Source organism: Gadus chalcogrammus, chromosome 7 (assembly GCF_026213295.1).
Source record: "Gadus chalcogrammus isolate NIFS_2021 chromosome 7, NIFS_Gcha_1.0, whole genome shotgun sequence".
Classification (NCBI taxonomy): Eukaryota; Metazoa; Chordata; class Actinopteri; order Gadiformes; family Gadidae; genus Gadus; species Gadus chalcogrammus.
This window is the reverse complement of record NC_079418.1, coordinates 29,229,137-29,252,521: the sequence shown is the minus strand read 5'-3', so window position 1 is coordinate 29,252,521 and position 23,385 is coordinate 29,229,137. Positions and strand designations below refer to the sequence as shown.

General features: G+C 46.6%; 3 protein-coding genes across 9 annotated transcripts in view; 2 read left to right on the top strand and 1 right to left on the bottom strand.

The window, feature by feature from the left end:
* The first annotated feature begins 711 nt into the window (after positions 1–711).
* LOC130386551 (transmembrane gamma-carboxyglutamic acid protein 3) lies at positions 712–7,145 on the top strand. The gene is made up of 4 exons (XM_056595537.1): positions 712–784; positions 2,281–2,330; positions 2,745–2,905; positions 3,024–7,145. Exons 2-4 carry the CDS (start codon positions 2,321–2,323, stop codon positions 3,588–3,590), a joined length of 738 nt encoding a protein of 245 aa, XP_056451512.1. The 5' UTR covers positions 712–784; positions 2,281–2,320; the 3' UTR covers positions 3,591–7,145.
* A 518-nt stretch (positions 7,146–7,663) lies between these two features.
* On the top strand, positions 7,664–16,655 carry LOC130386546 (mitochondrial fission factor-like). 4 transcript variants are annotated; one of them, XM_056595530.1, is made up of 8 exons: positions 7,664–8,031; positions 8,964–9,206; positions 10,150–10,283; positions 11,155–11,261; positions 13,251–13,430; positions 14,301–14,384; positions 14,518–14,587; positions 15,233–16,655. In XM_056595530.1, exons 2-8 carry the CDS (start codon positions 8,981–8,983, stop codon positions 15,362–15,364), a joined length of 933 nt encoding a protein of 310 aa, XP_056451505.1. In that variant the 5' UTR covers positions 7,664–8,031; positions 8,964–8,980; the 3' UTR covers positions 15,365–16,655. The 4 variants fall into 4 exon arrangements, with proteins under 4 accessions (XP_056451505.1, XP_056451506.1, XP_056451507.1 ...); XM_056595531.1 differs by having other exon boundaries at positions 7,665–8,031; positions 10,153–10,283; XM_056595532.1 differs by lacking the exon at positions 13,251–13,430 and having other exon boundaries at positions 7,668–8,031.
* LOC130386533 (angiomotin-like) overlaps positions 15,903–23,385 on the bottom strand; it is a 34,406-nt gene continuing 26,923 nt past the window's right edge. For 3 of the 4 annotated variants that reach the window (XM_056595497.1, XM_056595499.1, XM_056595498.1), the window contains 3 exons: positions 23,334–23,385; positions 21,256–21,672; positions 19,300–20,914 (listed from right to left, as the gene is read on the bottom strand). The exon at positions 23,334–23,385 is cut by the window's right edge and continues 190 nt beyond it. In XM_056595497.1, the coding sequence (XP_056451472.1) occupies positions 20,790–20,914; positions 21,256–21,672; positions 23,334–23,385 (594 nt within the window). In that variant the 3' untranslated portion in view covers positions 19,300–20,789. Of the gene's footprint in view, positions 17,064–17,368; positions 20,915–21,255; positions 21,673–23,333 lie in introns of those variants that run through there. The other variant, XM_056595496.1, reaches the window with a different exon arrangement.

Genomic DNA, 23,385 nt, shown 5'->3' with positions numbered 1-23,385 from the left:
AAAGGTCATAGGATGCCCAGGCTGTTTTGTCAGACGTGTAAGAAGAGAACCGTCACTGTGAACCTCTGATCTCACAACCATAGAAAAATAGATCAACATGCTAAATCGTTACTTTTGTTTTTTAGATCAAATGGGAAACTTAAGAATTGATACATGGCTTCTTATAATCAGAGCACCAGTCAGTGATTAAACAGCACTTATTTCTCTCCACCATCGGGTATAATAATAGTATAACAATACAAGCATAATAAACATGTTTTCTAACAGTTATTTTTAACTCACTATGTATTAAAAGGAACGAAATGTTAGACGAGGGGGATAAGGGATACCACTGTGTCTTCCAGACTGGAAGAAAAAAAGATCTTTAAAAAAAATCCTGGGATTTGTAGTTCTTTAGACTAAGGTGTGGCTGGACAGTTGGATAGCATTTATTTATTTCAGACTACCTACAGAACACAGTACAAGACACAGCAATGAAAGGAATAAAGCTCTCAGGTCTAAGACTGTAACTCTTACATAAAGAACTATTAGGCTCTCTAAAGTAAGCAATGCAGCGCCAGTGAACCCAACTACAATCCCCAGCTGCCTCGGTTTGTATCGGGGCGTTTGCCTACAGAACTGTAAAATAATGGGACGGCTGTGATTGGCTGTGTGAGAGGAAATCTCTTCTGCCATTGGCTGAGATCTGCCTCTGTCACTGACTCCGACTGACTCATATGGGTGCTCCCCTGTCGGAGTCAGAGATGGAAAGGATAAAGGCTTTTCTGTAGCGGTAGCGTTCAAGGTAGGGATTTTATGTATTTACCAAACTAAGTTGCAAGGTAACAATATGAGAGACTGTGCAATAAGGGTCGTTCTATGGGATTAAGTATTTATGGGGGTTTCTAAATGTAGCATTACATATAAAAAATGGCACACGCTTAGCAGTCCTTTTTCCCCCAGAAGAATGTCAACTCAACATGAATATTGATGCTTTCTATATGTCACAGGAGAAGGCATTAATACTTTAATGGCATTGGGGCATTTTGTTTTTGACAAACTCGCCTTACTTTCTACGCAGCGGATCTACTGAATACGGTTTCATATTGCCCAAACTATTGATCTCCGAATAGATCGTCATGCAGTTGTTGATGTCGTGTTGTGTCTCTGTCCATATGAAAGCCCAAAAATATGTATTTAAATATCAAAGTCGTTCCTATTCATTTCAAATTACTAAAGTGTGCTTGAGAGATGCTGAGAAAGAGCGCGCGAGTGCTTTGTGCGTGCGATCGGGTGTGTGTGTGTGTGTGTGTGTGTGTGTGTGTGTGTGTGTGTGTGTGTGTGTGTGTGTGTGTGTGTGTGTGTGTGTGTGTGTGTGTGTGTGTGTGTGTGTGTGTGTGTGTGTGTGTGTGTGTGTGTGTGTGTGTGTGTGTGAAGATTTCAAGTCTTCTGTCATGCTTGAATCCCATATATACAATTTCGTACATAGTATATTCGTTGTCGACTGTGTCGATTTCCGAAGCACACTAATTGAAGTTGGTCAGGATTCTGAAGTGCGCTCTGTTCAACTCTCGCGTGACTCCATGTCTCTTTTCAATCTCTGTTGCTATGGAAACCCTTACGACCCCCACTCCTTTCCACCCTGCTCTGTCTATATTTATAGCTGGAATGTATTTGCTGTTGAAGTGCTGAATGAGGGCTGCTCATAATAGCCAAACAGGGGATATTTTGAAAGAGCAACACTGTCAGAGAGTCGATCTCTGTGTCTTAGCTTAGGTGATACAACGAGATGAGCACACAGGCAAGACAAAGAGATCCCAAACAGAGAGAGACACTGGCAGGCAAACAGAAAGACCACATCCACACTAATAAGAGGACCACGGATCTTTAGGCCTGTGTGTGTCTATCAGTCTGTTTGTGCCTCCTGTCTGTCTGAGTCCGTGCCTCTCAGTGAGTCCCTTTAACAGAATGCAGACAGACAGTCAAGGCACAATACAGACAGCCAAACAGAATAGATACGGATAAATAACTTCCTATAACATCCTGAAAAAAGAAGCATGATCGTTATTTTTCCTCCTTCCTCATCCTTGTTATTCTTTGTTCTCAATGCCCTTTATTAAATGATGATTCTCTGCATATTTCGATAAAAAAAACCACTGTGACAAAGTAGTCCTGAGGTGATTTGAGCAAACAGACTCGGATCGCTTGAGTATGTTCGGTGAATGGAAGTGGGACAGGGTTGGTGATTGAAATCTAGTGCACGCTTTCAAGCAGTGTCTGTGCTGTGTTCCATCCCTCCAGGGCGTCACGCAGGATCTGTAACCGGCAGAAGGGCGGGAGCATGGCTGACGGTAAGGCAAACATTACTTCTAAACAGATCTTTGGTCTGTTTTAGTTTTTTTGTTTTTTTGCCCCATGGCGGGCAAAAAGGTTTTGCTAACTGGCAAACTTTGAACGGTGAAGTCTGCTAACTTACGTGTAGGAAACATCTGAAGTGACACACCATCATAGTTCTTCTCATATACCTGAGGCAAAATATTTGATGCAAGTGTAATAAAAAAAAAAAGGGATCTGAATCAAGGCCGATCAAAGGTTGGCCAAAAGGATAAACAGCAGAACCAATTCAGGGCAACAATGATCAGCCACTAGCAAAAACACAGAGGAAAGCCCCCCAAAAAAACCTGCCTTCAAATCCTAAGCGTGACCTGAAATAGAATGTCGACGAGCGGTTCAATGTTCTGATCTTGATCCTGTGTGTTCCCCAGCCTTTCTGGAGGACAAGGACGCTCACTCGATCCTCAAGCGTTTCCCGCGAGCCAATGGCTTCTTGGAGGAGTTCTGGCAGGGGGACATCGAGAGGGAGTGTGGGGAGGAGAGCTGTAGCTTCGAGGAGGCCAATGAAGTGTTTGAGAACAAGGAGAGAACGGTAAGCCTCTCCCTCGTCCCCTCAAGAAATCCATCATCGCGGAAGAACAAAGTCACCGCAGGTGAAATGTAAACAGACGCGCCGTGTCTTTCCTCCCCCCCCCCGCCCCCGTCCCCAGATGGAGTTCTGGAAGACGCGCAGCGTGTACACAGTAAGCAGCAACAGCGAGAGCGCCGCGGAGCGGGCCGACACCGTCTACATGGTGGTCCCCTTGCTGGGCGTTGCCCTCCTCATCATCATCGCCCTCTTCCTCCTCTGGAGGTGCCAGCTCCAGAAGGCCACGCGGCGGAGGCCCGCCTACACCCACAACCGCTACCTGGCCAACAACCGCGCCACGCGCAGTCTCCCTCGCATCCTGGTGCACCGCGACACGCCCCCGCACGCCGACACCGCGCACCAGGACCAGGGCAGCTCGCGGCCCACCGTGGTGGTGACCGGCCCCGAGAGACGGGGGGGGTGCGTCCAGGCGTGTCCCCAGCCGGAGCCCCCCTCCCGGCAGAACCACCGCTCGCTGTACGTGCAGAACCCCTCGCTGTCGGTGGCGTCGCGGCTCTCGGGGGCCACACCGCCGCCCTCCTACGAGGAGGTCACGGGGCACCTGGTGGAGAGCAGCGGGGACGAGGTCTCGGCGCCGTCGTACAGCGACCCGCCGCCGAGGTACGAGGAGATCATCAAGGGGAAGTGAGACCAGCGCCGCCGGGTCCATGGGGGTCACCGTGCTCATGCCTAGATCGTCCGGAGCTACAGACTCAAACGTGGTTGCTACTATCTGTCGGGGGAGGGGCTTCTGGTTCGTCACTTTATTCTTTCTTCCTCGGTACTCTACTTGGTTCCTACTTTGCCCTTCCTGACGTTGGTTTGTCAGGATTGTCCATGCTGAAAGCGTTTTTTTTCTCTCTCCGGGATAATTAATATTTGCGTGGCAGCGTTCCGACCAGAAGCGACCCTACTGGCCATCTAATGTCCTTGGCAGGCAGCTAATGCCAAACGTTTGGCTAGCGGCGGCCACAGCATGAAATACAGCGAGGTGAGCGGGGATGACCTGGCTACAAGCCACAATATCGCCTCTAACACTTATTTTGGCTGTTGTAGCAAGGATAGCCAGGCTACCATTAACCACAGAGAGTTATCGTGTTTATCTCAATCTCCAGCGATTCCGTCGACCACACACTGCAAGTTGTGTTGCTTACAATCGCAGCTGTCTCGGCCTTTTCCAATTGCTGAACTCTCGTTATCCTGGCAGCGTAGCGATTGGACTAGTACATCATTTGAATTGTGTTTAGGTGTCTTTTGTCCGAGTTAGTGGTTGCCACAGAGCTCTGTCTGTTGACCGTATGAAGTCAGCAGTGGAAGCAATGGGACTCTACCGGTTCGTGATGTTCTCAAGGAGCACCAAGATATCTCTTGTGTTGTTCGTCTAGTATTTTAGTTAGGCTCACAGAGCTCACAGCTAACACTGCTATTTTAGATTGTTTTTTCTCTACGATGGGTCGGGACAACAAGTTACATTCAGCCCAAAAAGCGAACACAGTGCCCCTTTATCCCATGTAGGGGTTGGTTTTGTTTTGTATAATTATCAAGCCATGGGCCAATGTCCTGATTCTTCCACAGTCAAAGTTGACCGCAAGTGTTGGCCATCTCTATCCATCACCAGCTGTAGGTTAAGGAAGGCATTTCTGCTGCACAGCGACTGTTCCACTGCCTAGCGGAGAGGGCTGAGACCGAATTGGCTGCCAGAATCACGGTCAGACGTCTCGAACCGCACTCAAAGCTGTTTACCTAAACTTCCAAAATAATCGAAAATGCAGAAAGCGGAAAAGAAGAGCAGAATCAATGAAATGGGCCTTATTTGTAACAGACAATGACAGTATTGAGAGTTGGTATGGCCAGATACTCAAGGGGATGTATACATATACTGTATAAATGCATTGTATATTCATGATGTGGGCTAATAATACACCTAAAGATGCTTCCTTCAGGTCTGTGCCATAGTAAAGGGATGATGAAGAAAAAAAACAAGATGATGGATGCCAAATGTACACTTACGTCTTACACACCACCACATAGCCTATCTTACTATACTCACATCTCTTTCTATCAACCACTCAGAGTTATTCTGTTCATGCCTCTAACATTTCACGACAGGATCAACAGTATTACGAATATAGAAAATTTTAGTGTTGGGGGTCACACACTGAACACTAAAAAAGAGTTAACCATTGTTTTGAACGAGGATGCTCCCACTGCCACTCATATTCAGCTGTAACTTCGGAGAAGGCTCAAATCTTTGAGGGCCTAACAGCGCCATGTTTAATCTTTAAAGACGCCAACATGTCCTGTCTGTGCGCTACTCCGGGCTTCTTGGCTGGTGTGTCACCCACCTTTGTATGTTCGTTGTCGCCGATCAAGATGTGCATCTGCCAAGACATTAGTTTCAATAATATCTTTCTAAATGGCTAAATTAGCTAGAAAATGCTACACCACAAGCCAGGTATAATGGCAATGCTGACCACAGAAATGGTTTAATAGTGAAGGATAGCTGAGAGGCTAGTGGACAAAAGGAATCGTCCATTATGAATCAGACTGAAGGCCTAATACTACCAGGGTACAGGGTTCAGCCTAATGCCAAATGTATTACTCTTTTTTGTTATTCTTTCGTCCACAGTAATGAGGGCCATTACCAAAATGTTTACAAAGCTACGGTTATTTTCCACATTATTGAAGTTTATCCATCTCACGTGTTCAAGAGATATTTTTACCTTTGTATCCTTTATTATTTATTATCTTTTGAGCCCTATATGTTTCACACAGAAGATTTTGATTGATTCCTAATGCGGTTCATTTATTGTCTCCGCCACAGCAGGCATAGTTCTTCCTGCAACTGTTTACTACTATATAGCTTATTACACTGCCAATGCCAGCACATAAACCGTCTGAGATATTAGATGTTATGAGATGTTGTACATGAAGAAATTGATTTTATTTATCTGGAAAGGGTACATGTCTTGAGGACACAGATGGGCTGGTGGGGGGCTTTGACTCTCAGCTGAGAGGTTGTGGGGAGTCTCCAAACCCAATGCCGGCCAATTGACCTGTGGGAATCCTTGAACAAGATACCTGCATCTCCTACCTTCTTATGAAGGACATGTGGTTTGGATAAAAAGCTTTTACCAAGTGAATAGATAGTGATGGAGTGCCACTAAGGGGGTCGATGGGTGAGTGTCCCCCCCCCCCCTTTTTAGGGCCTCTAGCATTCTTGAGGAAAGGCTATTACCTAGCAGAAGATTGGATGAGGAACCCATTTGAAAAGGGGGGCATGTGTCCACAGCACACACAGGGCTATACCTTTGCCGTCCGTCGGGCACAGCCTCCTGGTTGGCTGGACTGAGATATGACTAGTGGTGGAATCGTCGGAGACCTATCCCACCACAAGTCCTAACTCCGTCATGTCTATGAGTGGATGGTTCTCCGGCCGGTATCTCAGCTTAGGTCCACGGTGAGGCACACAGGAAGCGGATCCAGCGCCCTAGTTGGGATATGTCTGGATGGTTCAATTATATCCATAAGGGTTTCACTATTCCGATTGTCTTTTGGGATTGTATTCACGCCTTGGGTGACGTGGGCGTCTTCCAATTCACAAACACCGCCAAACTCCTACCCGATTGGCACTAGAGACTCTGCAGGCTACGTTTGTGTGTTTATGTGCGGTCTGCCTCCACATTACTATTCACCTTGAAGAGAAGCTCACATGCTGACGTTGATCTCTTACATGCAGTGTGCATGGACATACTAATGTCCGACTAATGTACATGTATACATTAATATACTGTCTGGAGATACAGTGTGGATGTATGTATATAGAAACCCATTTCAAACACTTCAGGTCGATTTATGGTCTGTATTCTGCGACATCATGCTCATTGTGTATGGAGTGTACAAGGAGAATTCTTACCAAATATATACACAGTATAATCTGGACCTTTTATTTCACAATGTTTCCATTGCCTCTTCCTGCCGGTCCTGTGAGACTGGGGAGTTGTGGAAAATGTTCTTTGAAGAGGAATTGTGTATCTTTTATTTTTCTTCTGTTATTATTGCTACTCACTGCACACGAGAACCATTCAACAATTAGCCCGACAAGTAATTCAACAAAAATACTGTACTAACAAAGTGCCAATTTTCTCTCTTCTGTATGTAAAGCACTATTTCTTTGTGGACATATTAAATTGAGTTTAATGTATATTGGGTTTGTGTATCGTTATATTACTGTAATGATTCTTCTTTTTGTCAAAATAATGTGCCATATTGAGTGTGGTTACTCCTAAGGGAAGATGATCAAGTGTTATTTCCATGTCTCTCGATGGCAGAACCTCAGCTTGCTTAGCCAAACGATTGCCGCCACAACCTACTTTCATGTCGCCACGGTTTCTACAATGTGAAGCAAAACAAGTCCTTCTTGAAGCTTAGACTTTATTAAAGCGCTGTAGCAGGGACCCCCCCCCCCCCCCCCCCCCCCCCCCCCCCCCCCCCCCCCCCATGAGCTCATGAGTGAAGTCGTCGACGCTGCTCCTTTCATAGACACTGATTTCCCAATGAGTTGGTATGCTCCTCGAATTTCTGGCGAAGGAAAACAGTACTCATTTATTTGAAACTTCAAAAAGACGCCGCGATCTGAAGACAGTGGAGAAGGCAGGGAAGGAAACAGTAGAGGAGACAGGGAAGGGAACCGAATAGGAGGCAGTGGGGAAGATAGTGGAGGGGGTGCAGGAAACAGTAGAAAGAGGGTAAAGGCAGAAAGCTTTTAGTAGTGGAGCAGCCGCCTATAGGTGTACTTTTAAAAGTGAGTGGTCAACCAGGTGGCCATCATAAATTCACTCCCAAATGTTCGAGAAGTTTTTTTTTAAACACACTTGATGAGAATAGCATCTTAATCCATTTAATCTACATACAACGTCAAGCCATATGCGGGTTAGATAAACGTTTAAATTAAAGACAATTAGTTTGATCTGTCAGACAAAACAACTGCGACCCTTCTTCTGTCGCCCCTCGGCGCCGGCTGACGTTGGTTTGTTTGTCTACGTCATTACGTTGCGTCAGGAGTCGGGCTTCAATCGCGCACTGACAGGGTAAGCTGTGTATTTGTCTAAATCAGAATATATCCTTTCAGGTTCGCGTTGACATTGTTGTTGTTTTTTGGTATAATCCGCATGTATAAAGTTATTACAGCTTTAGACATTCCGCCTGGACAGATTACAAGCCTAATGCGTGGCGAGTGGCTCACAAAGTTAGCAGCCTCAAGTCAACTAGCCGGGAATGACATTTTGACCTGTTGCTCAAGAAGGGATTTAAATGTCCCTCTGTATATACTATTATCATTACATTGAGACTCAAAGTTCAACTCATCGAAGTGGATAAGTAGCCATCGTCGTTGAGGGCTGTGTAGGGATGTTACTGTGTGATTTGAAGTGAGCCAGTGTGACTAGCCCACCTGTTGCTAGCTGAGAGGGAACACAGACATTAGTTCTTGTGTTGATCTATCTGTTGATGATGATGTCCCATGGACTCACTGAACCTGGGATCTACACAGCTCAGTTGAACACATACGAAGTTAGACTATGAGTTCAAGTTATTGAATTTAAGCTGTCATTGACTATAATGGATTAAATGTCAACGACACAATGGGCCAATATTTTGGATAAACGCTTACTAATTGAACGGCTGAAATATACAATTACTGAGATATCTTCAGATTCTTAGATTAATTAGTTATTTCTGTGTATTTAAATCTATTTGGGTGATTACCATACACCGAGATTAATTCAGCTCAAAATCGATAAAATCTTTCAACAAGTTAAGCAAACAACCATAATAATCTTGCGCTGCGTTGACAAAAAAACGGGCCTGCTATTTACCCCTCCGGCTGTTTGAGACTATAATTAAATTTGTTCAAAGAAACCCAAATGGTGCTTTCTTGCTGTGCAGAGAATATAAAATCCATTCTTAAACTACAGTAAAGATCCACTGCACATGTTGACTCCCATGCTTGGCTGGTATTCAGGACCCACTTACACCAACATGGCATCCTTCTCCCCGTACCTGGCGGAGGCCATGCACGTTCCAGGCCGGGACCGGGGCTTCTCCGAGTCCATCAACCACAACATGCAGGTCCCAGACCGCCTGGCCGTAGGGGGCGGCCAACCCAGCGCCCGGGGGCGAGAGGAGGAAGCAGAGTCCAGGAGGAGGTCCAAGGAGCCACCGGTGTCCTACAACATGCACATCCCTGATAGGCTGACGTACACAGGTAGAGGAAACGCAGACAAACATGGGGAACAAGGGGGGGCGTGCTTACATGTAGTTTGCATCTCATTTGATTCCCCTCCCGTCAGGGCTCTAAGGGGTTAGTTTTAGGATAGTTTAGTTGTTTGGAGAGTTGGACTCCAAACCCATGCGTCCTCAAGCCCGACAGCCACTATTCTACTCCTTAATGACTCCTCAACGTATTCAAATTCACTGTGAGTCCCTGTTGATTAAAGGTCCACCCCTAAACATTCTAGATCAGATCCGATCAGAAGCATCTTGGAGCGTTTTGAGGTTCGCAGTAGGGCTGAACGATTTTAAGAAAAAATTGTAATTGCGATTTTTCTGGTAGAGATTGCGGTTTCGATTTCAACCACGATTTATTTTCTTTAAATCAAGTTTCAGTATAAATTAATATAACCAATGAATTCCATTAAGGTAATGCAATAATGAAAACTGCTGGCAACAGATTTCAAATGCAAGACTGTTTATTCAAGTACCTAAGAAACAACCACCAAAAAAGTCAAATAAAAAGGGAGCCCTCTTTCTTAAGTAAACTTGCTTCAATGGCTCATCAGCATCAAAATAATTGCACTTTTGTAAAATATATTAAAAAAAAAATAAAAAAACGCAGCTTTGACGATCCCAAAATCGTAATGCCTGAGATCGCGATTTTCGGTCGAAAACGATAGATCGTTCAGCCCTAGTTCGCAGGACTTACTTTGCATACCACTTTGAGTTTCCAAACTCAACAAACAGACTTCTGTTCATAAAGGGCAATACCGGTCTGTGACGCCACCATCAGAGCGTCCTCCTGGCTGTGATACAAGAAAACGATTTGGGACTAATGATATTGGCAGAGGGTGTTCTAGTGAAGCCAGGAGAGACGGTTGCGATGGTTTGTTCACAGTGCGGCTATTGTCCTTAATGTCTTCCTTGTTTGCCAGAAGCCCCTGATTTGAGTCCCAGGCCGCAGTTTACGTCGTCCAAGCCGGCAAACTCCACCCCGCTAACCCTGGAGACATGCTGGGAACACCAGACCTACCGCGAGGGGGAGTTCTTCCACGGAGAACCCCTGCATGTAATATAATGATACTAAATCGTTCTTATCACACTATATATTTATTATACACATCTATCGTGAGCCCTACATGCAATATAATAACACTATATAGTTATTATACACATCTACCTTGAGACTTACATTTAATATAATAACACTATACAGTGACTTTACCCATTTTATAACAATATATGTATTATACCCCTCTAATCCCACTTTAGTATTTGTACACATCTACCGTATCTATAATGTAATTATGTAATTTGAAAGGTTTTGGAGGCCATTTTTTGGGAAGCATTTTCTGTCATTCGTTCTCACTTCCCGACAGCGATCAATAAATCGAATGTTCTGACAAAACAAAAAAAGATTGGGCCTCTGCAGCTGTTCCAGGTCTGCGGTACGTCTGTCCATTCGTCTCATTCAGCCTGATTGAGATGATTGTACGGCAGTACTGTCTACCTACCTAACCGGTTACCTTCCACAAGGCCAGGCACACCTAGTTCTATAGCTAGTGGGATAGACTAGTTTACTCCTGCAGGATTCTCTAAATTGCTTCCCCTACCTTTAAGGGGACGATATTATGCCACCGGGTGTGAGTGTGATTAGCCATTACAGGCCGTTTGAAAATCGGCCTTTTCCTGTGTTTTAGTGACATCACAAATGGGTGTGTCCACCTAGATGTACGCTGGATAAATCAGTCTACCAGACTACTCAGTGGACTGTAGCAAGTGTTTCTTTTCTATCTATCATCATTTGTCTATAGAACCTCCTATAGTATTTTCCCCACTTGTTAATTAGTTTACACCTCCATGGAGTATCGGCCATCTATGAAGTCCCTCCTAATGGATTTGGACGTGCTCTGCGTCTCTCTCTCTCCTGTGGGTCACAGAGTCCGATGAGGCGGTCGTACAGCGACCAGGGCCTCGGTAGGACGCCGCCCGGGACGCCAACTCACCTCAAACACGTCGGGGCACTGCACGTGCACCTGGCCAGCCCGTAAGTAGACCGACCACGGGCCGACCTGCTGGAGGTGTCGGTTGTATTGTATGTGTATACACGCTGTTAGTATGTTGGAACTCTGTGTGCTGCTGCTGTTCTTGGCCAGGTCTCTCTGGGATGGAGAGCCCAGGTTTTTTTTTATCTCAAGGGGCTAACCTGGTTAATTAAAAAAGTATCATTTTGTATTATAACGTTTTTTACGTTTTTGTCTGCTAAGGCTGAATGAAGGAATGAATGAACGAATGTACTTTTGATCCTCGCTGGTCATTGTGCAATCAGCTAACTAATGAAATCCCATTTCCTTGTTTGCTGCTTGTCTGGTATTACGGTGTTAATCTGAGAACCGAAAGCCCTTTCTCTTTTGACATACTGAGGGGTGGTGATACGCAACAACAGAGTGCATGCTGGGATGGATGCATAGAGCGAATCTGGTGTATTTCACCGGCATCAGACTGCCGTTTGTGTCAGAGGTCGGGGGCACCGTTGACTGGCTCTCGGTCCGGGTGCTTTTGGAATAACCAATGGTTTCTTATGGGTGCTTTTGGAATAACCAATGGTTTCTTATGGGCGGTTGGCTTTTGCAGTGTGGGTGTAGTTCTTCTATATTTTCTAATATGGTTCTTCGTTTTCTGTTTATAAAATTGGTTATATATATATAATCTGATACATATATTAATAAATATATGGGTGTGTTTTGGGATCGGCGATACCTGAGCAGGTTGGCTTCAGTTCACCACAAGTCGACTCAGGTTTCAGGTACTCTGTTTCCCTAGTTTCGCCTTCCTTGGAAATTCAGCTTTCTGGACCAGGCCCGAGGTGGTTGTGTTTTTAAGGTTTAAAGATTTAAACACAAGGCCAACCGGCTCAAACCGGTTCTTAAAGCTTCCCCGAAGGGCAGCTGTGTGGTCGGAACCGGCAATCCATTTCCTTCATGCAGTTCCTGCAGCGCTACGCTTGGCCTGCAGGGGGAGCAAGTCCCCAGAACCCCCTACACATGTAGGTCAGTGTTATTTGTGCCGCTCTTGAGAGTCGCTCATGCAGGAGCAGTCACGTGGGGCTTTTTTAAAGCTATATATAGTTTATTGTGTCTTCCTGGCACCGGGAGCCCCATTAGCGTTTTCGGTCGGGAAGGAGTTGTTTTAGAGTGTCGACTCGGAGCGCACTTTCCCCCGTCCCCCTTTGTGTGACGCTCCAACCCCCGTGAATGTCTCTGGAAGCCGGGCTCGATCAGCAGGGAGAGGGGGAGAGGGGGAGAGGGGGAGAGGGGGTTTCCACCCCAGTAGGGGACGTGAGTCACGTTTACCGAAAGGGGCCCGGAAGTTAGGCTCACGAGTCACGAGTCACGCATTGATCCTCTCCCTGCCATGCTACAGCTGTCCCCCCCCCCCCCCCCCTCCCTCCTCTCTCCCCTCTTGCCTCTCATACCTGCGCCCCTCTGTGTGACCCCAGGTTCCATCACTCGGCCTCCTCGTCCCTAGTCTCACAAATCAGACTTTGGATTAATGTCTAGAGTCTGAAGGGAGCTCAAATCCGGTTGAACGGGGGGGGGGGGGGGGGGGGGGGGGCGTTTCACATTCACTCGCTACATATAATCTTTCCGACCAATCGGGTCGACCAGCAGTCGTAAACAGTAAACAAACCGTGCGTCTGTATACTCTCAAATCAACACCCTGTAAACCGGCCACTGTAGAATCACACATACTAAAAAAGCCCCATCGAGAGAACAACTCGGGGGGTGGGGGGGGGGGGGAAACAAAGGACACGAGGCGTGACTCCGCCCCTTGCCGTCCTGGTTTCCGGCCCAGGCTCCGTGCCGTCGGGCCGGCCGTCGGAGGAAGTTCTGCTGATACACCGTCGTGTCCCTGGACCCGAGAGCCCGTCTCCCCTAACCCCCTGACGTCTCCCTCTCTGTCCTCCCGTCATAACCTCTCCTTATATCCCCCCCCCCTGTCCCCCGTCCGTCCGTCCGTCCGTCCGTCCGTCCAGTCCCCGACCCGGGGGGTCAGTCTGTCAGTACCCCGCGGTCCCCGGTCCTGCTATGGAGGTACAGGCTCTGCCAGAGCCCCCCCCCGGCCTCCTGTCCCCTTACCCTCTGCTGCAGGGGGCCTGGCTGCTGGGCCAGCAGGCCTCACAGCGCCTCCTGCAGGCCGTCGGCCACAAGTACAGGTCAGGGTGGATTCGTTTTTTTTTTGTCTTTTTCGATGTTGTCTTTTTTTTAAAACAAGGTCAACCAAACACTTTGATCAATTCCCTTATTCTGCGAGGTGAGTCAAACCGCATGGAGTTAATTTGAGCCAATCGGGAACGAGGGATCCCTCCCTCCCTCCCTCCCTCGCCGCGGGGGGCGGGCGACGTGGTCCGTGCGGTTGGACATTAGTGTTTGGTTCCTCTTGTGACCCGCCCTCTCTTTTGAAGAGCAGTTTGACGTCTTTCACTACAATGTCCTCTCGTGCTGTCGGTCAGATGTACCAGTTGCAACACTGGTTGGTAACTCATTCCTCGTAGATATGTTGAACTAACCGTGAATGTTGCTAGGAGAGAGACGCATGGAATCAGCCAAAGATGGTTAAGTGCACTTTTGTGACGGTTTATGGCAAAGTCCATGTCTTGTTTTGTATATATATCTATATATATATCTTTGGTAAATCAGTCCATGCTGTCCGCCGTTAACCTCCTCACCGGTTCCCACTTCCACACGCTTGTGAGCACGCACGTTTGGATTGCATTAAAGATAAGGACGGCCGAATGACCGTCATAATTGCATCCATCTCCAATTGAGGGAGTCTGGCATTCTCAATCTCTCCGGTGGCTTTGAGGCTTGGAATCCTGTCTGGTCTGGCTCTAACTGTCGTGTGACTTCTGCTCGGACTAACCGGTGTCTTGGGGTTTCTCGTGCTTGGGAGCCGCTCTAAATAAGTGTTTGCACTGCGCTTTCCTTGGCTGACACTGCCCCCTGCTGGCAGCGCACCCTCTCAACACACGTGATGGCCTAACGTGGCAGGCTGTGGTCTCATTTTGTCTTTCTGGTACCAAAAGGTTTAATTACCCAGAAACCCCAGCGCGGGTGAGGCCAGCGGCCGAGGCTTCAGGTCCGGTAAACAAGGGCGTGTCCAGGAAAAGGTGACCGGCGGGGGCGACGTGGAGGGTGGTTTCAAATTTCCCAGTTGATTCAGTGTTGAAGCAGCTGTTTGACCATCCGCTGACGGTCAGACCTAGCGTGGATGTTGACCACCTCTCCCCCCCCCCCCCCCAGAGCCACGGAGAGCTGGAGTCAGGACGACGAAGGCGGGGCCGTGGTGGAGTTTATCGTCCTCAGGAGACAGGTGGGAGACTAACAGCCGTCCGTCTTGTCTGTTTTTTTTTTTATTACTTTATTGTAGTATTGTTTTTGTTGTCACGTGAAAAAAAACAACCGTTACATTCTTCGTCTTACTACATTTTTACTGGGGATAATATAAAATAAAAAACACAGAAATAAGACAGGAGAAAAAAAGAAGAAAAAAAAAGGAGGGGGTGGGGTCAGCTCCACTGTATGTGTTTGCGGGCGTGTCAATAGGTGCGTTTCCATCCCCCTGATTTTATGCAAACTTTGATGTATCGAATCAGTAAACGGTGATGGAAACACCAAAATCCGCATAAAAATCCTCTAATTCGCAAAAAGGTTTATCCGCTCGCTTCAGGTGGTTTTTGAGAAATGCTAAAGAGAGTAAATTGAACTTTGAACACACAGGACTGACGGTCTTTCCGATTTCCGCATAACGACCGGCCATAGCAACCCTGCCGACATCAACGTGTAATGTCATCACCCTGTTCCGCTCCAACCACTTGATGGAAACGCACCTCATTCGAATTACTTTTTTGCGAACTTTCTAAAGATTCGCATCACCTTTTTAGATGGAAACGCAGCTTGTGTGGTTTGATTTCCGCCTGTCCTCGGTCTGACCCCGTCTCCTCGCGGTTCCTTTCAGGTCCTGAAGATGAGCCGACGACTGGCCGGCCTGGAGCGGCAGAACACTGAGCGGAGGAACACGGAGGCGCTGCTCTTCTCCCTGCTCCTCTCGGCCTGTCTGCTCAACGGCTGGCTCTGGATCCGCAGATAACGCCCCGGATGACGTAAAGAAGACGCTCGGATAACACCATCGGTAGAGCCCTCTAACCTAAGGGTGAGACCGTGACATCGTCCTCCATGAAAAGCCTCCTAGCCAGGCAGCTTCAAACCCATGAAAACTGTGTCGTGTGTTCCTTCTAAGTTATTACGACCGGCACGGGCACCATGTCGATTTATATATCACGTTGATAATGTTGAGTACCGGATCAGTGCTGTGGAAGTATATATTTCATGGCTGTGGATAGGCTCCGGGGCTTTTTGGTCGTTTTCGAACCCTTCTGTTTGTTTGATGTGCAGAAGAAAGTCTTCTCGCTATAGCCGGTGGAACCGTTTGGACGCAGAGGGCAGGTGTCACCCCACCTTTAGTCATATTTCTGTGTATGTATTCGTCCATTATGCAATTTCTTTGTCCATCAATATTTAATACGGCCAGTCAATTGGACTGGAATTGTGTTACTGACAAATACTGAACTATTATTATTTGTATTATTAATATTACTAAACAATTATGACATCTTTTCATTCACTGCTGCAGAAGGACAATCTAAAATGTCAAATTTGGTTCTGGTGCACTGGTGGAGATATTTCACTAAAACTAATCAAAATCTCTAATTAAAATAACACGTCATTCATGCTTACTACATCAAATTATGAGATGGCAACGGGCTTTTTTGCTGTGGAACCAAGTGCACGAAATCTATTAATATGTATCTTTATGAAGATTTGCTCACATTTTGCCAAGCACATGTGCCGTCCGTTCTATTGAAGTGGAGGTTGAGGTGATCATTTTACGGTGTAAATTTAAAGTTTGTTGCAGCTCTGCTTTGGTGGGGAAGTTGAGACTTTGGAACTGGAAGTTTCAATGCAGGGACCTCATCGGTTACATCCTACGAGATAAATAGGACACTCCGAAGTGGCTTCCTGTTTCTCAGTGTCCCAGGAATACAGTTTGTGTTGGGAAGAGTCTATTGGAAGATGCCCCAACCCAATTCTGTCCCACGTTTTGTGTGCACGTGGGGGTTTTTGAATTCCAAACATCCACTGATGATCAAAACGTATGAATGGATTGAGTTTAGGAAGTTGCTGTATTTGCTCTGTTTAACATTCAATAAATAAGATTTTCTATCTAGTAACACTGTGTGCAAATTGCCTTGTTTCCTTCCAAATGTATGCATGCCCATTCTAGAATATAAGCATAAGAATTGCTTTAAGATATGTTTGAGAAGTGTTGTCAGTTTCTAGAAGAGCAGAAGGATCACTTCGTTTTGTAATGTTTCATGGTTTTATTTTACAAAAAACAATACTAACCATCCACGTTCTTTATCAAACAAACATTTGGAGTTTTTTTTTATTTTGGGAACTTGTCTGAAATACATTATAAACCAACTAAATAAACTAGGTCCATAGTACATTAAACTGGATGAGATGAACATTATATGTATATAAAATAACAAGGTGGACAAAATTATGAATTGTTAAAAAAAACAAAAACATTTACGGCAAATGTGATTGTACAACAATATAAAAACCAAGCTGCACGTGTGTGCAGACTCCAGGATATCCGCAGCAAGCGCTCGTACGGTACATGATTCGGCCGTCCAACGGAACGTACTGCTGCAGCCGAATACATTTGCTCGACCACGGCCATTTTCTTTAAACCACACAGAATGCTGGTTTCGCCTGTCCTAATTCTGTAGGAAGAACAATTTAACATGTATTGACCCAAGACGTGATCGCTTTTCTTTCCTAAACCAAACGTAAATTAGGACGGAGCGTACGGAACACAGGCGGATGTAGTCAGTGCTTTGCATTTAAAACATTGTAAAAAATTGCATAGTGCAGAGAAACATGACGGCACTAGTTGTAGGAGTTCCCTTGATGCGAGGCTTGGGCCTTCTGTGTGAGAAGGCACTGGGTAAGATGTTCGGACCCGGGTTTTGCGGGACAGAGGTTCGGTTCAGAGGTGGGAATAACACATAACACTACCATACTTTACATTGTCGTCGATCGTTCCTGTTTAGAACGGTTTACTCCCAGCCATCTGTGAATGAATCCATCTCTTTTGCTGATGACAACTATCTCTAGGTCGAATACTTGATCAAAAAGGGGCATAATCAGGCTAATTCATGACAGGAGTTAGAGTCAGACAGCATGGACTGATTGACATGAAAAGCATGTGATTTTTGAAATGTGTTTTCTACACCTGAATGTTTTGTTCGATACAAAATCTTGCAAGTTTGTCACCAGTTTGAACAAGGCATATTTGGCGACTAAACTAATTTGAAGTGCACGTTTGACAAGTTCATTTTCTGAATAGAGTGACAGTCAAAAGTCACATGACCGACAGGGAGAGAAGCCCTTGATGGGGCAGAAGGAGCATAAACATTTAGTCTGTAACCTTTGACACTTTGCCATTATGATTGCTTCAAACTACAAAAACAACAAACTTGTATATGAATATATCAGCACACATTGAAAGATATTGTCTCAGAGAAATAACGAAGGCCCAATAGTTAGAATTCAACATTTCTAATAAATGAACAAAAACAAGTTGGTGAGTATAGCTAAATGTGCCAGCATTCATATGTGAATATAAATTAATTATGTTATGACAAACCATTCACCTCGGATTGTATAGTGTGTTTTATATTTTCCCTTACAGGGAACATTCAATATTCTTTGAATCACTCCAAACCCAGCTCTGCAGAGCCTGCAGTTCCCACATGACCCCCTTCTCCTCACTAAAGTCATTTGTCTTGGTTCTCCTCAAAGCTCACCAGGAAAGACAGGAATGTAACAGTAACAGGGTCACCCTTCTTCACGTCAAATCCTAACCCATGGCGTCTACACATTCAACAAGTTGTGGTTCACACGGGTTTAGTTCCATGCCGACACCCCCGTACAGTAAAACCCTTACTGACGTAAACATTACATGTTGTGCTTCAACGATAGCATCAGGCACTAAGGCAAGGTTTCTAATACAATGAGACACAAATATCAAATACTTGATGTACATAATTGTAATTCGAAGCATTGTATTCTTGATCTTGACAGACTTTAAACTATGAGAAGGCAAGTTTTGCACAATCTAACCAGCCAAAGCTTCTTTGGTCCCAGTATTTTGGCTTTAAGTGGAAGTCTTCCAGTTGGTTCATTCTGTTCATAAGCTTCAAGTTCACGTTAGTCTAACTGCATGGAATTCTGGGAGTGGCGAAACAACAAAAACGTGAACTTCTGAGAAATTCCAATCGTCTTGACTTTCAATGAAGGATTGATTCTAATCGTCCGCACCTTACTGGTAGCCAGGGCTGGTTCTTCCAAAACCAATATTATAATAATTTAAGTGCAGATAGAATGTCGTTTGGAGAAAACACGATTCAATCATAAAAACGTCAAATAACTCTAGCCTCCTTCAGTTCGGCCAAACACACTAAACAAAATCTGTCATTCTTTTTATAGGCTCAATTTCAAACATCCAACATCTTTTTTTTTTCTCATTGCTAGGCTCCAGCAGTCCGGAAAGCGGATTTGATTAAATCGATGGTATTCGCAGGAAAAAAAAAAAAAAATCTGCAAACGTTTGTGCTTGTTTTCTTATCATAAAGTGTAGACCACATGGGGTGTGTGCGCAACAAATAAACGTAACTAACCAACAGTATACATCTTCTGTATTGTCATGATCGTATGCTATTCCGAGCAGGGCTCAAAAACGTGAACACTTGTGTGACTTGTGAATCTTGGAAAAAGTGAGGCCGTACACGGTTGCGGCAGAGCAAACGGAAACCATGGCAACACTGCGAAGGCACATCGGTGATCCCCTGTACTGTCCTGCCCGTCGTGCCGTCAGTCACTCACCGGTCATCCCTGACACACCAAGCCTACTGCGCACACACACACACACACACACACACACACACACACACACACACACACATCAAAGAGTCTGAGAGCAGTTAGGCGCTGTGCCGGGTTACAACTGAAACAACCCTCAGGCAGGGTCGTCCCATCCAGGATCGTTAGAAAGGGGCCCCAAGTCTGACAGGGGTCCACTACAGCCCCCCCCCCCCCCCCCCATCCAGTGGGGACTGGCCCCGTGGGTCAAAACAGGATCACAGTGAAAGTGCAGACTCCTCAAACTTCCCTTCCCAGACGTCCGCGGCCAAACGGTAGCGTCGTGCGCCGCGGCTGGTTAGCGCATAGCCACAGCCGGGCCGCTGAGGGGCCAGCGAGGCAGCGCGTGGTTCATCCAGCTCTCCTTTTGGGGACCATCTGAATGCATCAGCTACCGATTGGGCGCTGCGACGTCGCCATGTTGACGTTGCGAGCTTCTGACACCACCAGTATTCCTACCAGCTTCTGAGCAGGCTTGCGTGGCTAGCTGTGAATGCTAGCAAAACGGCTGCGTCCGAGTCAGGTTTTTGCTAATGGGTCTGGTGTGATGTGATAAAGTGGCTTGCTTTGCTTTGCTTCAAACCCCTCCCCCCCACACACACACCCAAACACACACACACACACACACACACGCACACAAATCCTCCACAAGGTTAGGTATTTTTTTTTACAGCATACATACGCATATACAGTATTTACAAGGGTATGGGTATTTTGTCGAGTACAGTATCGTTACCCCATTACCATGCCTAACTATTGTAAATAATATTCTACACATAAATACAATACCTACGTCGGATGTTTTGTAAAGAAAGAAAAAAGAAAAAAGAACACCCTCTTTAGAAAAATAAAATACAAAAAAAGTAGTGCAATAAATGCATTAAAAGGTGGCCAATACATTTGGACCCAGGGGTGCTGGGCAATGGGCGGGGCCTCTGGCAACACTGTAAAAGTGACTTTGATTGATCTGCCTGGCGACGAGGCCGACAACACAGACTTGTTGTAGAAAGCTCCATTCAGGATTGATGAAATAACTATCGGAAATGTCGGGAGGACCCTCAACAATCAAGCCTTATGATTGGCTGTTGCCGGCCAATCACGTCCTCCTTTCCCGAATGTCCCGCCTACTGGTGAAATGCTAATAGTCCAGAAGGTGGGGATCAACACGGCTGCCATGTGTTCTGTGCACAACGTAACAATAATACCAACCCTGTCTCGTTGTATTGCCACCAATACTGTCATCTTGTCAAACACACTAGTGCATTTCAACATAGTCACACCCTCTACAGAGAGCATTCAACACCAAATGTTAAATTAAGAACCAATAGAGCAATCCTTCACCAGAAATTCAAAGTGTGTGTGTGTGTGTACGTGTATTTGTTTTTGTACTCGCAACCAACTTATCAGAGGCTGTGTGCCTGTGCTGTTTTTCCCACACACACACAAACTCCTATAGAAGTCGTTGGGCTGATTTTGTTCTTCCACCGCCAGGCAGGGGGCGCTGGAGAGTTCTTAAAGTGACGGCGTCAGATTAGAATCTCGACCATGTCGTTGTCTACTTCCTGCTGATGGGTCAGGGCCAGGGCCGAGGGCTGGGAGTGTGACTGAACCGGGGGTCTCCTCTCCAGAGTACTGCTGTGGAACCCTGCATCTACACCAAAGAGAGAACCAGAGAGGGAGAGGAAGGAAGAGGAGGATGAGAAACAATTAGCAAATTTCAGTAGCTCGGTTGTAGCTTAATCCCTACAAAAAGAACAATACGTATTTTATTTTGTAACATAACTTGTGTGATTATCCCTGTTCAACGATTGGGCTGGGTAGAAAGAAACCCATCTCAGGCTTTAATATTCAAACAGGCGCTATTGCCCCATAGTGATAAACTCGCAATAAACTAAAACACTAAAACAGCAACGCATGATTCATTTCTCAGACCATTCTTTCGGTGCGAGTGGGCGGCTGGGCATGCGATCTGGCAGACGGAGGGGCTCTTGCCTGCTAGGCGGTCCGGTATGTACACCGGGCTGGGACCCAGGCGGGCAGGCAGGGTCATGCTCTGCAGGCCGGGGCTCAGGCTCTGCAGGCCGGTGGAGAGGCTGTTCAGGCCCGTGCTGCTGCTCTGAAGGCCCGTGTTGATGCTGTGCAGGCTGGTGATGCTGGTCAGGCCGGTGGCGCCGCTGCTGCCGCTGCTGCTCTGCAGGCCCGCGGAGAGGCTGTTCAGGCCCGTGGTGCTGCTCCGGTAGCTGTCCTGGGCCGGGGTCTGGCCCTTGTCCGTCTGGGTGCAGCTGTCCCGGCTGCCCGTCTTGGAGTGTCCCGCCGTGGCCGGCGTGGAGGGGAACACCGGGGAGGGAGACGAGGAGATGGACTCCGTCCTCAGGGAGTCTGTCCGGTACTCTGGACCCAGCAGGAGCCCTGGGACGGACGACAACAATGCAAACCATTAACGTTGTGCTTGAGTCAAACACAGGCCATGCGACGGCTATTCCTGGTTCAGATCCCGAGTGGTCCCACTCAATGTCCCCCTGCTCTCTCTGAATGTCCTGATGCCAAATGCAGGACTGACTAGTTCGTCACCGGAGACCGCGATAGAGCTCAGGGTTGATGTGTGGGTTCACATCGAACCTTACTGGTGTTGTCATGGTGTTGTTATGAGGCTGTAACTGGGATATGCGTCCAGCATTCTTTGCATTCAATCAAAGAGTTTCCACTCATGTGTCATGACTACATTTTCCAGCAAGGAGATAACCTTGGGAACTTTGGGTGCCCTGAAATGTTCCCTGACCCCAATCCAGTACAAACAGTACGGACTCTGTCTGTCCCATTGCACTCGGGCTGCCAACAGTCGAATTGTTCATGTGGATTCTGGGAGTTGTTCCTTCTGAATACAGACTGAGGATTCTGGGAATTATTTCCTCTGAAAACAGAGGATTCACTTTTTGTGTTGTTTTCTTTAGTTAGCATTCTTTACCGAGCCCTGTTGCCGTCTTCATGAGGATGTTTGTGACTGGGAGAGGCACAGTGTCCCCTCCAGCAGCCAGTGTGGCTCTATGGAGCGCACAGCCCCAGTCCATTGATGAACCAGCTCCATGGGAACAATGCAGCTCCGTTGTGGGCTCGCAGCGCATCGGGTGTTGGCACTTGACACGCATGCGGCTCAGTGAGCGGTCGGGATCGCCTCGAGTCAAATAAAAGGTATCCCTTTATGGGGCTTTGGCCTCACGGGGAAAGACTGAAAGAGGAAACCGAGCTGAGCCAGATAGGAAGAGAAAGAAAGAAAGAACGGGTGAAAGAAGAGGGAAAAAAACAGGGAAAGAAAGAAGAGGGAATAAAAGGAGGAGAAAGAAAGAGGGAATAAAAGAAAGAAAGAAGGAACAAAAGAAAGAGGGGGAAAAAAGGGAAACAAAGAAAAGAAAGAAAGAGGGAAAAGACAAAACAAAGACAGAAAATGGAGAATAATGGGGGCAGTTTGTCTGAACTCGCAGCTTTGGATTTCTAAAACAACTTCCTGCGCCCAACTTCCTCTTTGCCACACCGCATTCAGTTTTTCTCTTCTTCCAGCGTTCCTTCCTCACCCTTTCCAAGCGGCTCTTTAAAAAGGGGAATTCAACAAAGGAATGTCCTTTCGGCCCTGCCAGTCCTCCGTGATTGCCGGACTACCAAACCGAGCTGAGAAACAACCCAAAACAACCAGCCTCTCCCCCCTCTCTCAGACCCACCACGGGCCAGCCTAAAGGGGACATATGATACCACCAGGTGTGTGAGTGGCTAGCCGTTACAAGCCGTTTTGAAAATCGGCCTCTTCTGACATCACAAGTGGGCGTGTCCACCTGGATGTGTGCTGGATAGATCAGTCTACCAGCCTACCTAGCGGACTGTAGCAAACGTTGCTCATCTATCCGTCACACATCTAGGTGGAAAAAAACCCCGTCTTGTAACGGCTAATCACACTCACACCTGTTGGTATAATATGTCACCTTTAAATCTTTTATGTAATAACAACAAAAACAGAGAGCATAAATCCCAGTCGCCGTGTTGCGACCATCTCCTGGCTCGGTTTCCGCGGCGACCCTTACCCAGACTGCCCTTCCAGCCGGTGTCCCTCCTCTCCTCGGTGATGGGGGAGCT

Bases quoted from the DNA above. Each gene is read 5' to 3' on its own strand.
- LOC130386551 (XM_056595537.1), top strand. The intron at 2,906-3,023 runs GTAAGCCTCTCC...CCCCGTCCCCAG, and splicing joins TTGAGAACAAGGAGAGAACG to ATGGAGTTCTGGAAGACGCG.
- LOC130386546 (XM_056595530.1), top strand. From the start codon at position 8,981: ATGGCATCCTTCTCCCCGTACCTGGCGGAGGCCATGCACGTTCCAGGC. The intron at 9,207-10,149 runs GTAGAGGAAACG...CTTGTTTGCCAG, and splicing joins TGATAGGCTGACGTACACAG to AAGCCCCTGATTTGAGTCCC. The intron at 14,588-15,232 runs GTGGGAGACTAA...GGTTCCTTTCAG, and splicing joins TTATCGTCCTCAGGAGACAG to GTCCTGAAGATGAGCCGACG.